Here is a 27,395-nt window from a genome sequence, read left to right on the forward strand (position 1 = left end):
GCAAAGAGTGTGCTGATGATTGGCTCACAGCAGTTATGACATCACTACAAAACTATAAATAGCGTTGATGCTATTATTTAGAATGAGGACAGACTCGATGAAGAAGAGAAGAAAACAAAGCTGGAGGGCCTGAGCCTAGATATGCTCAGCACGCCTCTTCTCGTCGAACGGGAACATGCCAGTGATGCTTGTTACAAATGTCCTAACTATGATCAAAATGATTTTCTAAGCTGTAAGTGAGCAACCGAAAAGCAAATAAATAGCTCAACCCAGGACTGCTCGTCATATGACGAAAGTGATGCTGGTGGTATGTCGATAATAGACGAGCGTCTCGAGTATCCAAGTCGAGCAAATGCAGCCGATGAAACCCATCGATGATGGATGTACAGTATCTAAGCGTTAAGTCGGGTATTCGTCCACCACTCTTAAACCAAGAATTAAGGGACGTTTTAAGTCGATAATCGCAAGAACCTTTTGCAGAATAACTTGGAATCTATGCGTCGAACAGACATTCGTATACCGCAGGACTAATTCCCAAAACGACACTCAACACAAACCAGCAAAGAGCTAAGAAAGCATATAAAGAACGAAAATAGGATAGAATCATGCAAAGCACTCCACCACACCAAAGTTGATGGATTTCTCCCGGCCTTCATTAAATGTCTCCATTGCTTCCTCTACCATAAGCTGTCTGTCCTCGTACGCATGCCGACGCTGACATCGTCGATGAGCCCATAGCATAGTGTAACGGTAAGTCCATAACGTTCTAAAAACACATTGCCTTGCCGTGTGAAAGCAATAGTTGTAAACTTCCTCACAAAAGACACACGAGAAAAGACGGTGATCTCATCGATGAGGGTCTAAGCACACGGAAATACAACTTGATCGTATGCTCTAAACGGCAGAACCAATGCTGACATCAAGGCTCCTCCGCTACCAGATCATTTCCATAAGAGGAATAAGCATGCTTATCGCAGCCTAAATAAAAAATAGACTCTATACTCTGTCAGGGAGGATCGGTCATTGGTATTGTTTTTCTGTCTAATTAAATACCCCAAGGCCCAGTTGCTCAAAACTGGTTCAAGACTTAATACAAAAATTAACTTTAAGCCAAGTCTTCAGTTTTGCAATTACCCTTAACAAAATTGTGTTACAGTAGATTACATATGAGCAAAAACTGCTGCTTTTATACTTTGTCGTTGGAGAACTGCGTTGGCTGCAGAGTTTGGATAAAAATTTAGATATAAAATATGACTTGACGCCACTGTTAGCTAGGCCCTAATACACTTTCGAACAACTGGGACTAGAGCATTTGATCAAATCTAGGCATTAGGTGAATCTTTCGCAGTAAACAGAATACAGGATAGGCTACTAGAATATTCTGTGGACGCCATAGGTAGCCTAAACCTATAGTGTTTGTTTCATTAAATCTTTGAAAAATAGGATGCTAATTAAGACTGTTGTAGCTCACCACACATTTTGCATTTTTTGAAACTAATTAAGATACTAGGTCCCATGTCATTTATTTTTCTTGATTCATGATGAAAATATGCGTGTACTTCATACTTTGACATTTTGACGTAATTTGAATTGTATATACAGTATACTCAAGAAATGTCTCACTTGGGCTATATGATGCGTCCTGGGGTTTATGGCAAAGCCGTATATTCAAACTGGACGTGTATTAAACAACGTTTTGTGCCTATGATATTTAACACAGCATGGCTACTGAATAGGTGAATAGGTGGACCCAACTCCGCCTCCTGCGTCATCGACTCGTCCCTTTTTCTTTAACGGAAATAAATAAAAGTAAAAGGTACGAGTGTAATGCTTCGCTTCCTCTAAGAATATCCGGTCTACATGTTGACATCCTTTCAGATGAAAAAGTGTCAATCTCACAAATACAGAGCGGCAAAATGGAAACGACTATGTGACAAGGGGATGTTTAGCGATGAATTATACACAGTGTCGATATGTGAAAAGTATGATCAGCAAAAATGAAGTGTATTATTCCTGGGATCCACGTAAAAGGTTGGTTTTCTTGAGGCAGTTGGTGTTGGTTACCGGACGATTGGTGTTTCGACACATTAACAACAACAACAACAAACTTCAGCTGGCACCGCAGATATGTTGAACTTCCACTGATAGTTGTTAACAATCGGGTGACGTCTGTGTTTGTCGTTGACCCACTTCTCATATGTTCCTTATGAAAAGCAGATTCTTCAGTGAATCTACCACGTGACAGCACCGGATTCAGAAATTAGACCGAGATTACCCTGACGTTTGGTTTGGCAAAATTTTGCTCACTCATGGATGGCCCCAAACCAACATCAGAGCGCGTTCCATTTAGAAACCTGATGCAGTACGTTGTCGTGGCAGTGTATCACTGCGTTTGAGACCAAAATTATCTATCAAATACGTCTCCACAGCCTTAAGGTTGCAGACACTTATGTTCCTTATCTTTTCGTCTGTCAATTTATCGATCTGTTATTTCACAGGCCGCATGGGTTCGAGATTCCTTGGTAATTCACAAAGCGAATGGCTGTACTTACAGCCTCGACATATTTCACAAAGGCATGTAACTGCATCAGGTTTTTAAATGGACTACCGTTTGACAGAGGTTTGGGGCCATTCTGGGCCAAACAAAATTTTGCCAAACCCATGTTAGATTAATTTAGACTATGCAGAAACCAGTGTTGCCAGTTTTACTCTCAATCCTCATTTCAAATATGATAATCAGCGGTGAATGGACATGCCTCTGGTAAAGCTGGGTTTATTGCCTCGTATTGAACATTATTCTATCCCATAATACCACCATCTTTATGTTACAGTTTTGTCAGGTCTGTAGAAGGCAATGGTAGTTCGTAGTTTATTAGTAGTTTGTTGAAATAGGCAAGTGACACTTAATCGACTAATAACCTTGGAAAATACCCCCACCTTCCCCACTGTAGTCCAAACAACAAAGCAGAGAATCATATGCTTTTCACATGTCATATGAGAGATTTTGAAATGAGTGGTTCTAAGTATGAAGCAAGTGGTTGAGTGCAATTGATGTTTTGGCATTTTATGGTGTCTCTGTGAAATTAAGGACTGTCAGAATTTTAAAGCATAGAGTCCATCCAGATGATGTAACATTTTTCAAATCCCAGTTCCTTGAAGTCTTTAAAAGATTGTGTTTTCTTTCCTTTTTTAGTGTTTGGTCGGGCAATTCATTCCCTGTCAAAAATTGGAGAGGAATTGTATGTGGAACCACTTGAACATGGGGTAAGATGAACACCCACAGCAACACGAGCATAGCACAATGAACACAAAACAGTGATATGGTTGCAATGATCATAGAGGTTTACGTGAACATGGAGTAAGATGAACACCCACAGCAACACGGACACAGCACAATGAACACAAAACAGTGATATGGTTACAATGATCATAGAGGTTTACATGAACATGGGGTAAGATGAACATCCACAGCAACACAAACACAGCACAATGGACACAAAACAGTGATAGGGTTACAATGATCATAGAGGCTTTACATGAACATGGAGTAAGATGAACACCCACAGCAACACGAACACAGCACAATGAACACAAAACAGTGATATGGTTACAATGATCATAGAGGTTTACATGAACATGGGGTAAGATGAACACCCACACCAATACGAACACTGCGCAATAAACACAAAAAAGTGATAGGGTTACAATGATCATAGAGGTTTACATGAACATGGGGTAAGATGAACACCAACAGCAACACAGACACAGTGCACCGTGGGCACAAAACAGTGACATGGTTGCAGTGATCAATCATAGAGGTTTAGATGAACATGGGGTAAGTTAAACATCCACAACAACACAGAAACAGTGCACCATGGGCACAAAATAGTGATATGGTTGCAGTGATCAGTCATAGAGGTTTTACATGAACATGGGGTAAGATGAACACCCACAGCAACACAAACACAGCACAATGAACACAAAACAGTGATATGGTTACAATGATCATAGAGGTTTACATGAACATGGGGTAAGTTGAACACCCACACCAATACGAACACTGCGCAATAAACACAAAAAAGTGATAGGGTTACAATGATCATAGAGGTTTACATAAACATGGGGTAAGATGAACACCCACAGCAACACAGACACAGTGCACCGTGCGCACAAAACAGTGACATGGTTGCAGTGATCAGTCATAGAGGTTTAGATGAACATGGGGTAAGATGAACACCCACAGCAACACAGTGTACCGTGAGGACAAAATAGTGACATGGTTGCAGTGATCAATCACAGAGGTTTAGATGAACATGGGGTAAGTTAAACACCAACAGCAACACAGACACAGTGCACCGTGGGCACAAAACAGTGACATGGTTGCAGTGATCAATCATAGAGGTTTAGATGAACATGGGGTAAGTTAAACATCCACAACAACACAGAAACAGTGCACCATGGGCACAAAATAGTGATATGGTTGCAGTGATCAGTCATAGAGGTTTACATGAACATGGGGTAAGATGAACACCCACAGCAACACAGACACAGTGCACCATGGGCACAAAATAGTGATATGGTTGCAGTGATCAATCATAGAGGTTTTACATGAACATGGGGTAAGTTGAACACCCACAGCAACACAGACACAGTGCACCATGGGCACAAAATAGTGACATGGTTGCAGTGATCAGTCATAGAGGTTTACATGAACATGGGGTAAGATGAACACCCACAGCAACACAGACACAGTGCACCACGGGCACAAAATAGTGATATGGTTGCAGTGATCAGTCATAGAGGTTTACATGAACATGGGGTAAGTTAAACACCCACAGCAACACAGACACAGTGCACCGTGGGCACAAAACAGTGACATGGTTGCAGTGATCAATCATAGAGGTTTAGATGAACATGGGGTAAGTTAAACATCCACAACAACACATACACAGTGCACCATGGGCACAAAATAGTGACATGGTTGCAGTGATCAATCATAGAGGTTTTACATGAACATGGGGTAAGTTGAACATCCACAACAACACAGACACAGTGCACCGTGGGCACAAAATAGTGACATGGTTGCAGTGATCAGTCATAGAGGTTTACATGAACATGGGGTAAGATGAACACCCACAGCAACACAGACACAGTGCACGATGGGCACAAAATATGATATGGTTGCAGTGATCAATCATAGAGGTTTTACATGAACATGGGGTAAGTTGAACACCCACAGCAACACAGACACAGTGCACCATGGGCACAAAATAGTGACATGGTTGCAGTGATCAGTCACAGAGGTTTACATGAACATGGGGTAAGATGAACATCCACAGCAACACGAACACAGCACAATGGACACAAAACAGTGATATGGTTACAATGATCATAGAGGTTTACATGAACATGGGGTAAGTTGAACACCCACAGCAACACAGACACAGTGCACCATGGGCACAAAATAGTGATATGGTTGCAGTGATCAGTCATAGAGGTTTACAGGAACATGGGGTAAGATGAACACCCACAGCAACACAGACACAGTGCACCATGGGCACAAAATAGTGATATGGTTGCAGTGATCAGTCATAGAGGTTTACGTGAACATGGGGTAAGATGAACACCCACAGCAACACAGACACAGTGCACCATGGGCACAAAATAGTGACATGGTTGCAGTGATCAATCACAGAGGTTTACATGAACATGGGGTAAGATGAACATCCACAGCAACATGAACACCTAGCAATTATGGAAACAGGGATACAAGTCCAGGCTATACCTTGCCTGAGCTGAATTTTATGTATAGTACAAGATTTAACCTAGGAAACCCTATCTACGCTTTCAACCAATGAGCAGTGACTCTGTATCCCTTTAATGTTTACAGAAGTTTACACAAAACTTGGGGTAAGATGAACACCTGCAGGAACATGAACTCAGTATAGGTAACATAAACTGCAGCCTGTCTGCTCCCTGCGCTCCGCTCCATTGGCTTCCATTACTACATTTGGTCAAAGGAGGTGCACTCCCTACCTTTTTTGCACTCCCAGTTTATCAATTCTTTGCTAACACTATACTTGAACATGGGGTGAAAGGAACAGGGTTCATTTTCACCTAGGATAAGAGGAATGCCTACCTCTGCCGAACCATGAGGTTAACAGGAACATTCAGTATAAGGTAATGCCAGTCTGAACCAGGAGCCATATGAGCATAGAATGAACGAATGGTTACATGGCTTACAACCACTTCAGATGAACATTGACTTAGACATCACATGAAGTGAAGATAGTTTGTATGAGTGCCCTTATGTTGTGGAAAAGTCTGAAAAACTGACATTGACATAAAGCTGTTGTCATGTGGCATTGACTTAACACAAATATTTCAATGCAAACTGATATACATTCACTACCCATATATACCGTATTTCACCTAAGTTTAGAATTTTTCAAGTGACACATTTTGCTGGTTTCTGAATAATTTGTCTACCTTGTAGTGTCACTTAAGAGGGTTTTTCTTGGTGAAGTTTGAATAATCTCTTATCTGAAAAACTTAAATGTTGACATTAAAAGTATCATTTTAAGACCTTCATGTAATTCTGAAAGTACATTTTTCAGACGAAACTTTGCGTGAAATACAGTATTTATTTGCCATAATTAATTGTAGCCTTTGACATTCTGTTTTGGTTTTTGGGCATCAATGAGTGCGCCAAAACCATTGTTCGAGTGCCGGTATCTAAACAGTACTTACGACTGCCAATCAAATAGAACCTGTCAATCAATCAACACTCTGTTTTGCTTTCAGCTGACTCTGAGAACTGTTAACTCCTCAAGATCTGCGTATGCCTGCTTCGTTTTCGCTCCAGACTTCTTCCAGCATTATGATGAAGGATCGGGGCAGATTAACTCTTCAGATTCAGAAGACACCATCAAGTGTAAAATTACAATTAAGGTGGCTGGATCTTAAAACTACATGTATATTATATTGACACATGAAAGAAAATAGTTAGAGCGTCTGCCTCAAACTTGAGAGACACGGGATAAAGCCTGGGTCAAAACCAGGGTTGGATCATACCAAAGAGTTTCAAAAATGGTACTTGTTGCTACCTCGCTTGGCGTCAGCACTGAGAGGTTAGAGCAAGGAAACAAGACAGGTTGGCCCAGTGTCAGTGTAATGGCACTGGTAGGGTGTCATATCTGGTGTCTTCGGCATGAACTTTAGTTGTGGCAACATTTTGGCAGCATGAACTCCCTGTGCCACAAGAAAACACAGTATATGTACACGCACCTAATGATTCCCCGTCTTCATGTGAATGAAAAATTGTTAAGTACGACAAAAATACCTAAGCATTGCTTCATTTTGACAGCTACTAGCAGGAAACAAGATTAAATCTTCTTTCCTCATGGGTTTCCCCCCAGAGCTCTTCCTGGTTTCCACTCACTATGATGGCATATACTTCATAACAGTGTTTTCTTTGCCTTTATGTATTCTCCCAGTACTTGATTTCTTCTGTATTTATATTTACCTGTTGTTATTTATTTATTATTTATTTGATTGGTGTTTTACGCCATACTCAAGAATATTTCACTTATACGACGGCAGCCAGCATTATGGTGGGTGGAAATCGGGGCGCAGCCCAGGGGAAACCCACGACCATCTGCAGGTTGCTGGAAGACCTTCGCACGTACGGCCGGAGAGGAAGCCAACATGAGCTGGACTTGAACTCACAGTGACCCCATTGGTGAGAGGCTCCTGGGTCATTATGCTGCGCTAGCGCGCTAACCGACTGAGCCATGGAGGCCCCATATACCTATTGACAAAGGCCACTTTATTTTTGTCCATTCCAGTCCTGCATGACAGTGTTCAAGTCTCTGTCCACAATTGAGAAGACCGTGGAAAGATGCAAGATTACCATGGACATGAAGGATTGTAAACTAACCTTCCAGCTACACTGTAAACATGGTGAGAATAATCGCCGTAATTTTTAGTTCTTTGAATGAATGATTGAATGAATGAAACCTTTATATAAAGAGGGTAACTGTTAAATTGAACAAATTGCTCTGTCCAGGGGCCTTCTATAATAATACTTGAACAAACAAAATCTATATACACAATTCCATTTTTGTAAACATGAAAATAGCCAGTAATACATCACTATATACATATATATACATATACGAGTTGAAATCATAAATAAAAAATAGACATGTTCCAACTGGTTGACATAAATTTTTAAGAATTGTGACAAAAGGGTGCTGATTTGATATGAATATAATTTACCCTTTTAATTTGTCAAGTACAATTTACTGGTTCAAACCTGTAATGTGTTGCTTGGCCCAGTACACAGTTCGCAAATTACATTGAAATTACGGATTCCACAGAGCAACATCCAAATGAAATATGATGTAGCACAGTTGGACTACTTGCTTGTCTTTTAACGTTGCAATTTTTGGGTAAGGTGCGTAAAATGTGTATTAATAGTTCAGTTTTTGGGTTTGTTGGTGTGTTATAGGTATAGTGAAGACTCATAACCTGGCATTTATAGAGTGTGAGACGCTTCAGGCTGTGTTTTCTAAGGACACAAGCCCTAATGTGCTGAAAGCACATGCCAGGTAAGAAATCTTACCTTAAAAGGAAACATTTAGTGGAAGGCACATGTTCTCTAAGGACACCAGCCCTAATGTGCTAAGGGCACATGCCAGGTAAGAAATCTTACCTTAAGAGGAAACATTTAGTGGAAGGCACATGTTCTCTAAGGCCACCAGCCCTAATGTGTTGACTGTGCATGCCAGGTAAGAAATCTTACCTTAAAAGGAAACATTTAGTGAAAGGCACATGTTCTCTAAGGACACCAGCCCTAATGTGCTAAGGGCACATGCCAGGTAAGAAATCTTACCTTCAGGGGAAGCATTTTAGTGGAAGGCACATGTTCTCGAAGGCCACCAGCCCTAATGTGCTAAGGGCACATGCCAGGTAAGAAATCTTACCTTAAGAGGAAACATTTAGTGGAAGGCACATGTTCTCTAAGGATACCAGCCCTAATGTGCTAAGGGCACATGCCAGGTAAGAAATCTTACCTTAAGAGGAAACATTTAGTGGAAGGCACATGTTCTCTAAGGACACCAGCCCTAATGTGCTAAGGGCACATGCCAGGTAAGAAATCTTACCTTCAGGGGAAGCATTTTAGTGGAAGGCACATGTTCTCTAAGGCCACCAGCCCTAATGCGTTGACTGCGCATGCCAGGTAAGAAATCTTACCTTAAGAGGAAACATTTAGTGAAAGGCACATGTTCTCTAAGGCCACCAGCCCTAATGTGCTAAGGGCACATGCCAGTTAAGAAATCTTACCTTCAGGGAAAGCCATTTAGTGGGAGGCACATGTTCTCTAAGGCCACCAGCCCTAATGTGTTGACTGTGCATGCCAGGTAAGAAATCTTACCTTAAGAGGAAACATTTAGTGGAAGGCACATGTTCTCTAAGGACACCAGCCCTAATGTGCTAAGGGCACATGCCAGTTAAGAAATCTTACCTTCAGGGAAAGCCATTTAGTGGAAGGCACATGTTCTCTAAGGCAACCAGCCCTAATGTGTTGACTGTGCATGCCAGGTAAGAAATCTTACCTTAAGAGGAAACATTTAGTGGAAGGCACATGTTCTCTAAGGACACAAGCCCTAATGTGCTGAAAGCACATGCCAGCTAAGAAATCTTACCTGAAGAGGAAACATTTAGTGGAAGGCACATGTTCTCTAAGGACACCAGCCCTAATGTGCTAAGGGCACATGCCAGGTGAGAAATCTTACTTTCAGAAGAAGCATTTAGTGGAAGGCACATGTTCTCTAAGGACACCAGCCCTAATGTGCTAAGGGCACATGCCAGGTAAGAAATCTTACCTTAAGAGGAAACATTTAGTGGAAGGCACATGTTAACAAGTCAGTAGGAGAGTATGTCTTAAATATGTCCATCGATTTGTTTGAAACAGTTTTGTCTCACTCAGCTTCTCCTATAAAAGTACTGAACCAGTTTCCATTTTTCCTCTGTGTCTTTATTTTTATTTCAGATTAATGGCAGATGTGGTGGGAAATTTCCAGACCAGCCAAGAGGAGGTAACTCTGATTGTCAACTCGGAGAGGATCTCTTTCAAGAACTATGTGGAGGATGAGCCAGGTAAAAATTGAAGTCAAAGTCTTAATTGTAAAATAGTTTATGTTTTGTAAAAAGAAAATTCAAAACAAAAAGAGAGAAAAGAGGTATTTTCAGACACAAAAACGAAACAAGATAAAATCATTTATGATTAAAGAACTCCTGTAAAGAGACCACAAACTAAGTTTACTTTCAGAAAATACCAACTTCGATATATTGACAAGTTTTGTTTTTACAGAGTAATTAATCTCTTTAACAGTTTCAATTTGGCCAAAATTACTAAAAGCTAAAAGAGAAGGCAATGTTAGAGCAGATGTATATATACATCAGTAAAATGTACCACATTTAGTTTAAAAAGCTTACTTTTATTTTTGTGATGTTGCATAACTGAGATATGTTATATGTAAGTTAAATGTTAAATGTTAAGGTAAATGTAAGCAGAATTGAGCACATTGAGAAAATCAAAACGACTACCCAGGTTATTAGCTGTAACCAGTTTCTGTAGCCTGGGCACAAAGCTTACGTCACTCGTACCCTACCCACATATTGCTAAAAGGGAAAACATAGTTTTGATTCATGTTTTCTGACACAACATCGTGTTTCTTGTAAGCCGTGTAAGAATTCCGTGTGAAGAGTTGTTTTAAAGAGTTACCAAGTGCATCAGAAACAACTGGTGTTGCCTTTTCCTCACCTCTTTAAAAATAATTAAGCCTATATTGTTTGTTTTCTTGTCTTTTAATGCATGGCGCGGAAATTAGTGAAAATTGCCCTTTTTTTGGATGTAGAAGGCCACTGCAGTCCCTGCAAAAGATGATTTACTTTGTGACAGTTACTCAGGTTTGAATGGTAACCATTTTCATCAGAGGGACTACTTATGCTGACTGGTTTCTTTGTTCTTAACTTGCAGATCCAATGAAAGTGATGCATACAGTGTTGAATCTTGACCCCACTGAGTTTGACCTCTGTCAGATTGGCACAGACACTGAGGTCACTTTCTGTCTAAAAGAGTTCAGGGTAAGGTTGATAGACCCTTTAAAGGAGAACTGCAGGAGTTCAAAACATGCTGTGGAAAATTTAGAGCAAAAACACACTACTGTGTTTCACCTAAAGTTGAGCACTTTTCAAGTGACCCATGTTGCTGGGTTCAGATTGATTCATTTACATCATATGGCTACTTGACAGTTTTTGGGACGTTTTGTTAATTTTTTATCAGAAAAACATAAAAAAGATGTTATTTTATGTTCATCAGAATGTACATTTTTAATCCCCAAATTTTAGGTGAAATACAGTAGTCTAGTAATGGGGATGCAACAGTACAACAAATGACAAATGACCCGTGTGTTATATATATATTATATCAAGTGTCAAGTTACCTGTTATATAATGACCTGTGTGTCATATATATATATATATATAACATAACACACGGGTCATTGTATTCCGTTATTGTATTTTGTTGAATAGATTCCAGGTAAGATGTCTTTTTTGTGGTATTTTAAAAAATGCATCTGGAATATAAAATTGGGAAATGTTCAACACAGATATGCCTGAAAGCCAGTAAGTTGCTAAAATATAAATTTGAAAGAAAAATTTGTTGAATTTTGGGCTGAGGGTACATAGAAAGGTGACTTCCGCTTGTATGAACCCCTGTATGTCTTTGCAGAAGGCACAAGGTGATTGTTCAGCTATACTTGTTGGCTTGGTGTCTGTTTTATACTGAAAGGGCTTGGTGTCATGTCTTCAGTACTCTGATTTAGTGAGGTTGCACCATAATTATGGTGGCCTTGGGACTAGCCATTCTTTATACTATGAGGCCATCATGAGTGTTAGAAATAATGTTCAAAAGTACATCGAACCTCGAACAAAGTAACAGACAATTGTTACCAATTTCTTAATTGTTTTCTTGGCAGTAAAAACAGTTTTTTATCTTAATTATCTCATATTTGTGTCCACTTTCAGGCAATTCTTGCTTTCGCTGAAGCCAACAACTTGCCTATGTCTGTCAACTTTGATACAGCTGGGAAGTGAGTGTTTCCGTACATGTAATTCACCAGGAGTAGGACGGAATACCTGCCCTAAAAAAACGAAAAAGAAATCAACACCTAAATCACCCTGGACTAAACCTCCATGGACAAAAGCCTACCTATTTATTCAAGTATACTTAATTAATAATAGGTGAAACCTTTACAAGACCAGGCTGGGATATGTATGCGGTTAAGATACCTACTAAATCACATAAAGTGTCAATCTGGTCCATAAAACCCACCATACATTAAAAACATATGACTGCACATTATGAAGTGAAACGGAAGAGCAAAAAATAGGTCTTAGTGTTTTCCGATGCAGTTTTAAGTGGTATTTCTCATGATATTCACTTCAGTTTTACTGTTTCTTTTCCTTTAAGGTTTTAACATGAAATTTCAAAACAGGTTAAAATAGCCATGTGATTAATTTATGTTACAAGTGTCAACATGTAGCATGTGTAAACAAGAGAGATGAACAAAGACAAAAATCAGTTATGTGTATTGATTCATTCAGTGCAGATATACATCTATACAGGATGGATTGTCATCTCTGGTGTCTTTGACATAGCATTTAAGTGAGGCATCACTCTAAATATGTTGACATTGTGTTTGGGTGGCTAATCTGTCTCAGTATATCATGAGTGGGAAGAGCATCACCTCTTTAATAGTGTCTTCTGCATGGTGTTCCAGTGAGGCAGCACGTGTTAAGCATTGAGTCAGGGTGGCCATAAGAAAACATTGGTGTGATGTGACAAACAACTGTGAAAATGACACTAAACCATGGCCTGTCATTATTCTTTGAGTTGTAAGGCGTCTTCCCTAAATGTTTTGCCATGGCGTTCCAGTGAGTCAGCATCATATTGTAGGAAAATATGTTGGAATTTGGTCAGGCATTGTTGCAGTGTGATTTAAAATAACGTTAAAAATGGCGCTAAACCCTGGCAAACACACAAAACAAAGGAGTACTATTTTGTTATCTTCAGTATAGTAACAGTTGTGGATCCACTGTGAAATGTGAACGGTATATGGTTTATTTTCCAGGCCGATAGTGTTCACCATCCCTGGTGATAAAGCCTATGAAGCCAACTTTGTCCTGGCAACATTGGCAGACTTACAGTCGGACTCACAGCAGCGCTCTGTGTCGCAGACCAAGAAACTTTCTAAGTCCAGGTAATGGAGCATCAGTTATGAAGAAGTACGAGCTCATGATGTTTCTCATAAGTCAGATGTAGCCTATTAAAGTTGTCAAGTATTTATTTGAGAGACCGGCCCGGATAGCACAGTTGGTAGAGCGTCTGCTTCGGTAGATCAAGGATCAATCCTGGGTCGAGTCATACCTAAGACTTTAAAAGAGGAAGTTGTAACTTCCTTGCTTGACGTTCAGCTGATGGGGATAGTGCAACGAGTAGCTGACCTGTACCAGTATAATGGCTCGGGCGGGTCGGCTTACTTGCCTTCGGTAAGTCATCTCATTGAAGCAGCACTAGATAGAAGAGCGTTGGAAATGCGTCCTGCAACAAGGAGGTACATTACATACATCCTAAGGATTCCTTCATCGTCATATGACTGAAAAATTGTTGAGCACAACGTTAAACCTCACTCACTCACTCTTTATTTGAGATTTTTGGCTTTTTCTTATCGAGTTGCAAATTAGTAGGTGTAGTACATGGCACAGTAGTTCTTTTGCAATTTTGCCTAAATCTATAGTAAGTAACACATTTTATACATTTGTTGCCATTCTGCTTTTGTCCACCCATGGATCTGATTGCCGTCATATCAGTGAAAAATGCTTTCATACAGCATTTAAACACCAATCAATAAACAGGTTCACAGAGGCACTTGAAATGGATTGTGTAAGCCGACAAAGCTCTGTTTTTAAGAAAGAAGTGCCAATTTTAAATGAAAGTTGGCTAGGTTATGGATTGGCCTATGTAATACATTAGGCATTTAAAACATACGGTTTTCAGATGGCTTCAATCTTTAGTTTTTGAAAGTCTTTAGATTGATTCATAATTCAAAATCAGCATTTAACATGTGGGGTACTGGTTCAATCCCGGCCTTTGCCACTGTCCACTGTTTTTGTGGCCTAAGTGACATTAATCTGTCGACAGTGCTTGTGTAGCTGATTGACCCCAGTCTAACGTTTGCTGAAGACCTCGTCTTCCACCAGTATGATGTTCATGTGTGTTCATGTAATCCACACATGGGAAAGTTTGTCAGCAATTTGCCAGTGGTCGGTGGTTTACAACAGACACACCATTTCCCTCCACCCACATAACTGACTGTCATTGTATGAGTGAAAGAGTTTTGGGTATGGCATTAAACAACACTCAACTCAAAATATACATCCATGTACATATCTTTTCCTCTTTGTCTCATCTTATTCTAATTTTCTCCTGTTATTAAAATGAATTTTACTACGCAGTTGCAAAGGTGAATCCTTAATTCATATTCATCCATACATCACTTGTTGAAAAGTTTGTCAGTAATTTGTCAAAGGCCGGTGGTTTTCTGTGTATAGCATTATCAATCACCACTTACAATGAGTGAATAAATTGTCTCCCCTTAGATCTGGTAGTGGAGACACAATCACAGAAGAGCCAAGCCGATTAGGTAAAAAGTCCTCAAATCAGAGCTGCCCTCCCATACCAGAGGAGGAGAATGGAAGTGGAGACAGGTAATCCAGATGTCTCTACAGAACACTTGTTAATTTGTAGATTGCTCGTTCAGGTGTCGCACGGAAAGAGTATTAATTAAAACAGCTAAAAGTGGTCATCTCTTGCATTCACTTCAGTGTTGTAAACTAAATATTAATGAAGACATTTTGCTTTAAATATCTCATCTATATTTTTTTTCCGTATGTACTTCTATTATCCCCTCTTGATAAAGCAATGGGGGCGTGTTGATTTGCATAAGACTGTCTTTTACATAATATCAAAAGTTTCCAATAAACATTACATCGGTCAAATAATAAGAATGTGAATGGGGTTACATATGGAATTGGATTAAGACTATGATGTGCTGGTAAACATGCATTTTAATGTAATTCCATCTGCCCTGATTGTGGCTGTAACTAACAAAGTGACATCTGGGAAGTTTGTGAGTCACTGCCAAAACCTTGATGAGTTACCCAGGGTACACTGGTTTACTCCACCTTGATGGTTTACCCAGGGTACACTGGTTTACTCCACTTTGATGGGTTACCCAGGGTACACTGGTTTACCACACCTTGATGGTCTACCCAGAGTACACTGGTTTACTCCACCTTGATGGGTTACCCAGGGTACACTGGTTAACTCCACCTTGATAGGTTACCCAGGGTACACTGGTTTACCGCACCTTGATGGTCTACCCAGAGTACACTGGTTAACTCCACCTTGATGGGTTACCCAGGGTACACTGGTTTACCACACCTTGATGGTCTACCCAGAGTACAGTGGTTTACTCCACCTTGATGGGTTACCCAGGGTACACTGGTTTACCACACCTTGATGGGTTACCCAGGGTACACTGGTTTACCACACCTTGATGGTCTACCCAGAGTACACTAGTTAACTCCACCTTGATAGGTTACCCAGGGTACACTGGTTTACCACACCTTGATGGTCTACCCAGAGTACACTGGTTAACTCCACCTTGATGGGTTACCCAGGGTACACTGGTTTACCACACCTTGATGGTCTACCCAGAGTACAGTGGTTTACTCCACCTTGATGGGTTACCCAGGGTACACTGGTTTACCACACCTTGATGGGTTACCCAGGGTACACTGGTTTACCACACCTTGATGGTCTACCCAGAGTACACTAGTTAACTCCACCTTGATAGGTTACCCAGGGTACACTGGTTTACTCCACCTTGATGGGTTACCCAGGGTACACTGGTTAACTCCACCTTGATGGGTTACCCAGGGTACACTGGTTTACTCCACCTGTAAACTGACCATTGTAATATATGTAAAGGAATTCTTGATTGTAGCGTTCTACAGCAATCAAGTGAATGAATAAGAAGTGTATATTGATTATCACTGATCAATCAATCATTTCTTCTTCTGTTTATCACAGAAAATCCCGGGTGCCACCTTCAGAAAGGTTTGAAGCAGCCTATCAGGAGATGATGGAAGACGACATGGATTTGGAACTGACAGCTGCTGTGGATGTTACCATGGATACACACAATGCCACGCACTGCCGGCCCTCCCAGATCTACCACAGAGGGGCAGTTAAGCCCCCAGCGGACTTTATGTCTCAGGTAAGTAAATCAGGTGTGCATTACTCTCCTCATCCAGAGGTGTGCAGCCTTCAGTTTTTTTCTCAAAGCACTGGCAAAGCTCACAAATCTGATGTGACTTATCTATGACAGATCAAGGGTCTCATGATGTCAGATATCGGCATGTTTGTTTTCAACCTTATCTAGGATTAATTAGTCTAATTATGCACAAAGACAATAGCATGGACTAAAACTTACATATCGAGGCCTTCACGGCCGAGGGGGTTAGCATGCGAGTTCAGCGCAATGACCCAGGAGCTTGTCACTCTTCCGGATTTCAATTCCAGCTCATGCTGGCTTCTTCTCCAGCCGTATGCGTGGAAATTTCCAGCAACCTGCGAATGGTCGTGGGTTTCCCCAAGCCCGCTTTCCTCCTACCATAATGCTGGTTGCCTTTGTATAAGTAAAATATTCTTGAGTATGGCGTAAAACACCAATCAAATAAATAAACAAATAAACTTGCATATTATCCAAAAATCCATTTACGAATGCCACCTCTGATTTTTTAAATTATATCATAATGTATTTATACCAATGAACAAGTGTGCGGGTGAAAGTTTGTCAAGCTGGAAAGTTCATCAGTAACCAGCCAAGAGTTGATGGTTTATTCCGTGCAGTCACTCTGTCACTCCTAAAACTCACCATCATTGTGTAGTAAGTGAAAAACAGTTTTGTTTCACCCCCTGAATCGCATGGCCCATAATAGTACTCAATGTGTCTGTTGTAAGGCTGAGCATTGCATCGTGTCACTGTTTGCAAATGTTCCTTGAAGACCACTCATCTTACACCTTGTAAACATCTGTATGTCACACTTGGGAAAGTTTGCCAGTAGCTTGCCAAAGGTCGATGGTTCACCCCTGCACTCCAGTTTCTTCCACCCCCATAATACTGATTACCACTGTATAGGTGAAATCAATGTGGTGGAAATTAGCAATCAGAATAAACTTCCCTTCCACTGTACGCTGGACTACGTCAGCCACTGGAGAAGAGAAAACCGTTCAGTATCATGTTCTGTCTTCTGCACTTTTAAGTACCTGGGTGCGGTGCCACATGATCATAAATGCTACGTGTGTACATGGAGTTTTAGTCTCTGCGTACCTGTCTTTACAGTCTGTGGAAAGTGAAGTGAAGAAACGTGGCCTGGATCAGACTTGTGAGGATGTCGAAGAGGATGAGGACCTCGAAGATACAGTGCCAGGCACTCCTCCCAGTAAAAAGGTACTGTATCCTGTACTGCAACACAGGGTAAAGATGATAGTGCCAGGCACTCGTCTCAGTAAAAAGGTCCTGTATCCTATACTGCAACACAGGGTAAAGATGATAGTGCCAGGCGCTCCTCCCAGTAAAAAGGTACTGTATCCTATACTGCATCGCTGGGTAAAGATGATAGTGCCACGCACTCCTGCCAGTAAAAAGGTACTGTATCCTATACTTTAACACAGGGTAAAGATGTTAGTGCCTGGCACTCCTTTTTAATAGTTCATTTACTATATCTTGCAAGTTATGCTCGTAAAATGTTCTTATTGGTGTTTTTTTTTTTTTCTTTCTCATTTTCAGTTCAAGTCGCTGTTTTTTGGAATGTCTCAGTCATCAACTCAGTCCAGCATATCCCACAAACCAGCTTCTGTCTCCGTATTGGCTGAAGACACTGATGAAGACGACTGATCAACCAATCAAATGCCAGTAAACCTGACCAGTGGAGAAGATCAACTAAAAACCGATGTTGAAAACTTGTTAGCCAGTCAGACATGAGCATTGGAGAAGTTTTTCATCAAGTCCTGTAACCCAAAAGCCGTTAAAGAATTAACAACCTGCCAGTGTTGGTATCGAGAAATAAGGACTCCCTTGTATTAAGTGACGGGTCTTATCCGCAAGATACGTGCGCTCCTATGTGAATCATCAGACACTCGAGTTTTTAGTAAAGTTTTCAGGGCCATTTGCGTTACGTGACGTATGTTGGCGATCATCAGCCTTTGCCCTATATGGCATCCACAGTTCGCTTGGTTTGTAGTCATGAAACTGAGCATAGTTGTTGAAGTGAAACATCCTTGACTAAAACAATCGGTCACTTCGTCACGTCTTCAACATTTGGTTGTCACACTGCATGGAAGTACGTGCTCGCAGTGCTGTCAAAATTACTTGGTAAAAATGACGTTTCCTTCTTCCATTACAGAACAGATTAATCTCTCCATGTTGTTTATGTATTAACATATTGCGATCTCCTTTGATTTTTTATACCTCTTGCCTAAGAACAGACCCAAACCTATTTGTACATAGTGGGGAATTTACAAGGCTTGCTAAATACTCGAAAGAAATGATTTTAAGTGAGTTTTGTATAGATGCACTGAGCCAAAGGGTGTTGCTCCTTGTCCTCAAAACAAGTCAGAAATATATATATATATATATCGATACAAACTTTCTGAGCACATTTTGTGAACCCCACGCAATAAATCCCAATCTGATCATTGAACCACATCTTGTGAAGTGCATTATGTGGTTCTATTAAAATGAATCAAGATGATCAATTTTAATCCACTCAAGATGATCATTTTTAATCCACTCAAGTGTAACTATATATGAGAAATGAGAAATTTAATTTTGCATGTATGTAAATAGCCAGTGTAGTTAATAATCCATGTATATTTAATTCAAATATATGACAAACTCATAAAAAAAAATACTTTTCATCTCTTGTTTATTTTTCAAAAAAGTTGTATTTCTACAGAGCAAACCCTGATGAACAACAACAACAACGACGCTGCTGTTATTGTAGTGTCCAATCAAATCGATCTTGAATACAGTAACTGAGCATAGGCATACTTGCATTAAGGCAGATTACAATTTAAACACAAAATTCAAACATAAAAATATCTTTCTACTTTCACAGCAAAAATCTTTTCTTACAACTAATATTGGGGGACAGAGTTTCTCTATGTAAATCCAACTGAATTTCACAAATATAATGTTTAAAATTAAGGAACCATATACATCATGAAAATGATGGAGAAATGGAAAGGTAGTGGACTTGTTGGAAGATTACTGAGAAAATATGTTGTTCTAGACTCAAGGGTCTGAGGAAAAAAAGTCGCTTTGAAAATAATATGTATCCAAGAAGAAAATCTACCATTCTTCAGTGTATACATGTGTCCAGATAGTACATTCAGGATTATTACTTCTACTGTAGGAAGCTGAAGTCTTGTGATATAGATCGTGTAATGCAAAATCCTGCTGAACGTGAGTTTAATTCAAAATGATTAGGACTGACACCTGAATAAGAGTCTATGCAAATCTTTCTCTAAAGCATGATTTCGCCTTACATGATTGATATGCAGAAGTCCTTCTCATCAAAAACATTTCAGCTGTTGGCAGTGGAAATATTGAGGTAAAGACAATTATGTTCAAGTGGCAAGTCAAGGATTTCTATCTTTCTGAAATTACACTAACAGTTTGTGAAACGCTTAAGTCAACTGCAGGTGAATTTGCCAGGGAAGTGGCTAAACTACACATGAGTAGAGTATCTATTCATCAATTATAAACCTCCACTGGGTTAAGTCTTGCATGTGACTGTAGGGGTGATTCTGAAGTGAAAATTTTCCAATGACAAATGACAATCATCTTTATGCGTGTGACACACACTAAATCATTCTACTACAGCGGTTTTAGTGGCTAAAACCAAAACTAAAACCAAACAGGTAAAATGACTTTGTACTTGGTGGTTGGTTACTGCTCTTGGTGACAACGGAAGCTAAACCTTCATGTACGATGACGTCAAATGCAAATCTGTACACGAATGTTTACTTGTATTATTGCTGTCATTGTTATGATGAACATCCCATAGAATCAAATCCAATGAACATCCTTCTGAACAGCCCTATCTCTTTCTCTCACAGACATGTTGTCACAATATCTATTATGTAAGTCACATACTACACTCCATTCCAGAGGATAACTTGGTTTGCAGTTTTTTAAATTAGAAAAAAAGTCACCCAAAAGATCTTCTGTCCCTTCCAGCCTGTGTTCAGAGGCTTTGATGAGCGGACAAAAGATATAATCTTGAAGAGAACAAATCAAGTCAACCAGTGGTGTTAACAGAGACCAGAACCGGTTACATTTTGCATAGCCGTCATTGTGAATGTTAATACACAGATATATGAAGAGACTGAAGCTGTAGTCTCTCACAATCTCTCACTGCCTCATGTAAGCTGGTGCCCTAGGGATAGTCTGGTAGTGAAAGTACTTCAAGTGCAATGACTTCAAAATGGTGACACATGTATGAGGGAATAGTGCTGTTGTTGTAGTTTAAATATTTTTGTAACAGACCTGGGCCAACTGGGAGGTGTCAAGACTAATTATGAATAAAATAAGAATATGAATAAAAAAAAAGTAACATCCTCATTTGGCCATACAAAAAGATGCAATAATAACAGCACAAGGATAAAATGCACAATGGGGTTGTTAACAAAACCTCTCACTATGAGCCATCATGGTTGAGGAAATATTGTCAGTGTCCATGGTTTGACTGTCTCTATCAACAACAGTACTGAATAACATGAAGAGCCCATGTTCACAATTTAAATCCAAAGCATTACTTGAGCCATGCACATTATCAAGTATTAAATAGTCTCATTATAAATTCATTATTCCAAGTACTTGTACCTTAAACTCTTTCCATATATATTTATTCTAAAATTAGAGAAAAAAAAATACTGATAAAAGCAACTAGCACATAATCTTGAGTATATCATTCCACATACATGTATATTCTTGATATGTCTCTATTTTATTTTCATGCCTGGACTTAAAGTCTGTATCAAACACATATTCAGTTACTTTCTCCACTAAATAAACCATGCTAGTCTTAAGCTACACGTATGGAGCTGAAATATTCAACTAAACCTCAAATGCTATAAACCCCATTCGTATAGAATAGACAGTGTGTATGCAAAACATATGCATACACACGTGTAACTGTCAGGTTGGATTTAAAATCATACATGTGGTTGTATTTATTTATTTATTTGATTGGTGTTTTACGCCGTACTTGAGAATATTTATATTTATATTTATTATACGGCGGCCAGCATTATGGTGGGAGGAAACCCATGTGGTTTTAGGCCAAGTGTTGTGCACTACACAACCTACATGTCTGTGTTTTTCCAGAAAGCAACAACACGACAGAGAACGTGTGTGCCAGGGACTAGTTCTTTGAAGGTGTAGATATGTAATTAGGACTTAAGCCCTGTATTAGCTTTTAGTCCAGACTGAAGTGCCATTTTCATAGTATTGCGAGGAGACGATGATGAGATTTAAGCTGGGCTTACCTTTCCATAAACCACATTCAGATTACCGGCAGCACACCAATACACTCGCCACAACATAGAAGTTACGGGCAAATTGGCTCCAGTAGCGGACAACCACCTTTCATGGTTGTGGTAGCAGCTGCTTTCCGTGGCCAATAAAACAGAAGTAGGCCTACTTCAAAATAACACTATCTACTTGAAAGTTTCAATTTCTCCATTGTTTAACAAATGAAGATACAATTTGCGATGTAAAATTTCAATGAAACTGGTATTTAATGTAGTATATAATAAGATTGACACCTATAAGTGAAAACTGGCATCCAGCGAGCTAGGTCTCACGAAATTTTGACTGCTGCCGGAAATGCGAATGTGGCTTTTACAACTTTACACAACTTGCCCCTACTGTTAATATCGTGGTCAACAAACAATCAGTTGTAGTAACTGTGGTTTGACCAAAAATGGCAAAATTCAGAATTTACAAAAAAAAAAAAGAAAATTTAATGCACATGATGGAGGTTTGTGATATTTTTTAAAAAATTTAACAAGTGTACATATTTGTCAGAGTTGAATTCATTCAGAGATCGAAGCGTAGTACAGAAACAAATATTGGAATACTTCGCACAAGCACTTCAGTAAAGCACACATATTGATGCTTGTATAATACCGAAATATTTAACACAAAACAAATTGACCAAGTTTCACAAAAAGGTGTACAGCATTTTTTGTCGTACGATATTTTGTATGTCATGATTACCCTGCCATTCTCCTATATGTGTGATTCTCATACATGTACGGCATCTTTGTGAAACTGGGCCCAGGGGAGTACAATACTTCATCTTCGAACAATGGACACCGGAAAATGGAATGACATGGGGGGGGGGGGAGGGGGGGGGGAGGAATAAAATGAAAATAAAGTTAAACACTGTTGAGCAAACATAAAATAGCTTTTCACGTAATTTTGTTTTACAACTGTAAATATTACGCTCAAATTTTCCTCTGCATGCAAACTGACAAATTCAGACATGGTAATAATTTGATGTTTGCTGTAAAGGTACACTGTCTAACTAAACAACTTTAAAATAACCGTAATATTACTGTCCCCTTAAATACCACATAATCAAGAGCATTATGATGATTCGTAAGTTTTTCTCATTTATTTCCTATTTGTAATGTCCAAGTTTATTTATAAGCTTATATAAGTTTATAAACAGAAATTTATTAACTATGCAACTGAAAAAACATCCTCCTCGTGAAACATTCCCATGTAAGTCTTAAGGCTCTAACAGTTTATTACAATTTTAAAAACAAGTTTGTCCTTCATGTAACAGAAAAATACATCTGGTTATATCTGTTGCACTTTATTATGGTGCCTTAATTCCTCAACCTTTTCGCATAGGAAAGAGCAAACTTCAGTGTAATTTATGAATGTTATTTATTTGATTTTGGAGACAAAATTATACTTTTTGTGAAGCCCTGAAATTGGACCACCCAACCAATGTAGTTTTATCAGTCTGGACAGAATAATGCCTTCAGAATTCGCTTGAATAAACACCTTGGAAACATGCGAATAGGTTGATGAATTACAGCATGTTGTTTAAGTGTACACATAGATTCGGTCAGTATTATGTGCATGTATTGCTGTAATTTGTTTACATAGACATACGTGGAACATACATCCAGACATCTCTATAACTACGTGTATAACTTAATCCTCAAAGATATCTAAATGTACTCAAATATTCAGTCTAAATGCATATCTCCTGCATGTTTAAATTTCTGGTGAATTTCTCTCAGATCTTCACATAGTAATGACAAAGTAACCACGAAAACAAGAGAAGAAAGTATAGATGCTTTCTTCTTAAATTACTGCATGCCTTCTTGGATTTTAATTTTTTTTCCTTCTTTTTTGCTTTTTTAATATTCACTTAAAAAATGATTGAAAAATTCCTAATCTGAACAGAGGGTTTACAGTTACTATCGAAGACTTTTAATAATCATAGTAACTTGCCGGGGATATATTTCATGGCCTGGTTAAAATTTTTAAAATGACGCAAAATATGTCACTAGAGAATTGTTCAGAAGCATTTCAAGATTCGAGTCTGGCATTACCATCAGTCCTCAGATTATTTAAAAGCATTCTTTGCTTTGTATCAAGAATAAATCCGGGCTTTCACATGTTTAATTTTTAGCATATTTTAAAACAATCTGTGACAGGAATCCTTACTTTACACATGCAGTCCATGACAGACATTTTCAAAATGCCAGTACTTATTTGTACAAAGTAACTTGACAAAATTCAGCACTATGTACATAATTAACACAGATCATAACAACGGTGCATAGAGAAAAATTCCATGTCCAAAGGTTGTTAATAAATAGCAAATTATTGATTCCATAGTTTTACCATCAGTCTCTAATGGAACTTGAGATGCCTGTGGAATAGTCAGTTGTGGTTGGATAATGGGTAACAAGATGAATGTACACAGCTCCCTCTTTTGGAGGAAAGGGAGACACAAAGGTGGAGACAGGGGAGACAACTGTCTGCTGCAATTAACACTTAAAAGGATTCATGAAACATAACAGCTTTTCAGGCTGATGAATCAGGGGTACAAATGGCATTAAATGTAAGGTTTTAGAAATTCTAAGGTAACATCCTGACAGTTAATGAGCTAGGCCAGTGACGCAGATTGTTAACACTGCCAAAAGAAATATCAGGAGAAAAACAGTGGAGATGAATGCTTTCGGACTGGAACTAAATCCAAGTGTTTGTATAGGGTCTACATCAGCATTCTTGTTATACTGATCCTGATTTGCTTTGGACATCACTTTTAAAATCCAGAGTGCTGACAAAAAATACATATAAAATTTAATAAAAAACAAAACTGCAAATGTGCAGCTTAACAAAATAAAACTTTTTTTCTTTTTGTCTATTTCATTATTAACTTGAATACTAACACTTACCTTCATCATTTAACAGTTAGGGTCCACGAATCCTTTTAAGTGTTAATAAGTAAAATAGGCCTATATATACATGCATGGCAACAAAACTGTAGCATTAATCATTTCACACACACATACAGCCCAATACGATTTGTCCTGAAATGTCCAGATTTCTGCTGGTTGATAAAGAAATTGACAATTTTAACATCTGTTTGTAACTAATGTACATGTATATTTCATTTCCTGATTAACAGATTATCTGGATTAATGAAACTGCAGAACAGCATCGCAGCTGCAACACTGTATCACATTGTCCAACTTTACAAAATGGTGGGAGCTGGAAAATACCCATAATATCTCCAAACAAAGTCTTCAGACTTCCTGAAAACTTTCTCAGTCATATATTTTTAATACATGAACCGTCAAAACTATGTGTACAAACTTTTTACTCCCAACTTGCACAACCAATGTAATACACTGTTTCATTAATGTCTATAGAATGCTGCATATTTTACATCAAAACCTCACACATTCTGAGTAACAAACTCCCCAAAATCACCTGAAAACTCAACTATTTCTAAAACACAAATCGATTCTCTTTTTGTTCCACACAATTCTTCACAAGGGGATACCACAAATGTACATCTGTTTAGCTTTGGGCATGAAATTCAATTTCTTCAGATTTTTAATTATGTTGCTGGCATATTTCCAGCATTTTGGTTACCCTGTCCCAAACACACAATTAGCTGCCTTGACCTTTCACCAGGATGTTTCCACACATCATTGGACACATCCAAGTTCATTGACCCGTAGCCCTAATTCGAATCAACAGTAACTGTTCAAGCAGCATTATTAAAATAATATCATGGTTCTATAGAGCATTCAAACTCACTGAAGTCATCTCTAGTAGCCACATCCTATGCAGACTTTTTTGCTATTAAACTGCATAAAAATCAGGTAAATGCCCTAAAATTTCACCCAGCCTTTTTCGGAGTCAAAAAAAGGTCATAAAATATGACAGTGCTGAAACTTTTATTTTTCGAGACAGATACCAGATGACCTTCAACGCAAACCTCAAAACACGTTTCTAAGATAGACAGAATTTTTTGAATCAGCTAAAACTTAGGGCCAAATTTTAGGTCATTTACCATAATATCTACTGTGACATCAAATGACCCTCCTTTGGTTGGAGAGGTCAAACTTGACCAATCACAATCAATCTTTCTTTAAGAACAGATGTCACATGACTTCCCAAATAAAGAAGCAATAATTTGAATGGTCCAATAGCAGACAGGCTTATAGTAGGGTGACTGTTTTTTCTTTTTTTTTAAATCTGGCTTGCAACAAGACAGCACCGGTAACACCTGCTTTATCCGACTTTAATAAGACTGGATAAGGGTCCATGCAACTGCTTGACAAACCAAGGTTTTTGTTACAGAACAGTTTATACATGTATCTGAAGCAAATAACCTGGCTGTCAGAATACATGGTTGTTAGTGGTAAAAAAAACCCCCAAAAAACAAAGGGCTGTGTCAGTTTCACTTGAAGTGAAAACAGTTGACTGTTCAAATATTCCAGTGCCACTGCTGTGGTGTTCGTGTGGTAACCCTACAGAAGAAGTGCTTGCTGCATTCATGGCTGCTCGATGTGCCCAAACCTGATGGGACCTCTCAATGACAGGGCACTATCAAACTGGATCAGCCGGCGAAGCCTGATACACCAGTTCATTCCCAGACAGAACCCACACCACATATATCTTCTTGAAATCTGTTCCAAGTATTATGATGTTTGATCACATTGGGGAAAAAAAAAAAAAAAAATGACTATGCTTAATCCGTGAGCACAGTGAATCTTTGTTCACAGATCCGCACTTCCTTTTCGTGTATGAATTCCTATCAAAGGCATAATGTCGGATGCTACGATGGGAGTGACAAGATGCTCTTGTTTGAGTGTTAATATCATACAAACGCACGCACACAAAGACAGATGTACCAGGCTCTCACTCAACTACAAGGTATGCTATTTCCATGGACCACAGAAGCCCTCTGGTGTGGGTCCTTGTATCTAAGGGGACATAACTACAGAAATTGAAATATTTCCTAAGGTGAACCTAACATCATGTGATACTGGAGAAGTCATCCTGACAAAGATTTGATACACGGGCAACAACAACAGTGATGTCATCTGGCTTGCCTCCTGCAAAAAAACACAGAAAAACATTTACAACATAATGAATTCAGTTAAATTATATGTGTCAAGGAACAAAAGCGACAATGAATTTCTTTTTTTTTTTTTTTTTTGCTCTAGTTGTGAGAACAAAACAAGTGAAGAACATCAGTCTTAGTTTCTGTAGTTCTGAGATAACCTGACCTCGGACTCCTCAACTCCGCAATAACTGGACAGTGCTGTAGTTCTCCACACAGCTCTCTTCTCGTCAGAGAGACAGAAAAAAATCTCCTGTTTGCTCACTACAAAAAACTACTGGTATCAGGTAGCAACTTACCTTTGATGTCAATGCCTACGTCCACTGCGGAGAGAGCAAATGGGGACATGTAGTCTGGGTCTAGGGAGAGGGTGTGGGCGTGGTCTGCCATGCCATGCGCCGTCTTCTGAACACTCTCTTCTCTGTGGTCCTACAGGTGAAGTAACCATAGTAACAGTCAGATACTGTACAGGTATCTAACAGTAAATTTTGTCCATGTCTAATGCACCCATATTGCCT

At 39.1% G+C, this 27,395-nt stretch overlaps 2 protein-coding genes across 2 annotated transcripts in view; one reads left to right on the forward strand and one right to left on the reverse strand.

Annotated features, from left to right (window-relative positions):
• The first annotated feature begins 1,898 nt into the window (after nucleotides 1–1,898).
• On the forward strand, nucleotides 1,899–18,720 carry LOC135476663 (cell cycle checkpoint control protein RAD9A-like). Its single transcript, XM_064756766.1, has 13 exons — nucleotides 1,899–2,031; nucleotides 3,194–3,264; nucleotides 6,805–6,951; nucleotides 7,848–7,962; nucleotides 8,513–8,612; nucleotides 10,058–10,164; nucleotides 11,048–11,154; nucleotides 12,100–12,164; nucleotides 13,206–13,334; nucleotides 14,734–14,841; nucleotides 16,229–16,415; nucleotides 17,544–17,651; nucleotides 17,991–18,720. The coding sequence occupies exons 1-13, from the start codon at nucleotides 1,998–2,000 to the stop codon at nucleotides 18,096–18,098; spliced, it is 1,386 nt and encodes a 461-aa protein (XP_064612836.1). The 5' UTR covers nucleotides 1,899–1,997; the 3' UTR covers nucleotides 18,099–18,720.
• Nucleotides 18,721–21,502: 2,782 nt separating this feature from the next.
• LOC135476182 (protein phosphatase PTC7 homolog) overlaps nucleotides 21,503–27,395 on the reverse strand; it is a 40,546-nt gene continuing 34,653 nt past the window's right edge. The window contains exons 5-6 of the mRNA XM_064756116.1: nucleotides 27,177–27,306; nucleotides 21,503–26,869 (exon numbers count right to left, since the gene is read on the reverse strand). Of these exons, the coding sequence (XP_064612186.1) occupies nucleotides 26,790–26,869; nucleotides 27,177–27,306 (210 nt within the window). The 3' untranslated portion in view covers nucleotides 21,503–26,789. The remainder of the gene's footprint in view (nucleotides 26,870–27,176; nucleotides 27,307–27,395) is intronic.

This window comes from Liolophura sinensis, chromosome 10, assembly GCF_032854445.1.
Source record: "Liolophura sinensis isolate JHLJ2023 chromosome 10, CUHK_Ljap_v2, whole genome shotgun sequence".
NCBI lineage: Eukaryota > Metazoa > Mollusca > Polyplacophora > Chitonida > Chitonidae > Liolophura > Liolophura sinensis.

Bases quoted from the DNA above. Each gene is read 5' to 3' on its own strand.
- LOC135476663 (XM_064756766.1), top strand. From the start codon at position 1,998: ATGAAGTGTATTATTCCTGGGATCCACGTAAAAG. The intron at 3,265-6,804 runs GTAAGATGAACA...TTTTGCTTTCAG, and splicing joins TGGAACCACTTGAACATGGG to CTGACTCTGAGAACTGTTAA. The intron at 12,165-13,205 runs GTGAGTGTTTCC...TTTATTTTCCAG, and splicing joins AACTTTGATACAGCTGGGAA to GCCGATAGTGTTCACCATCC.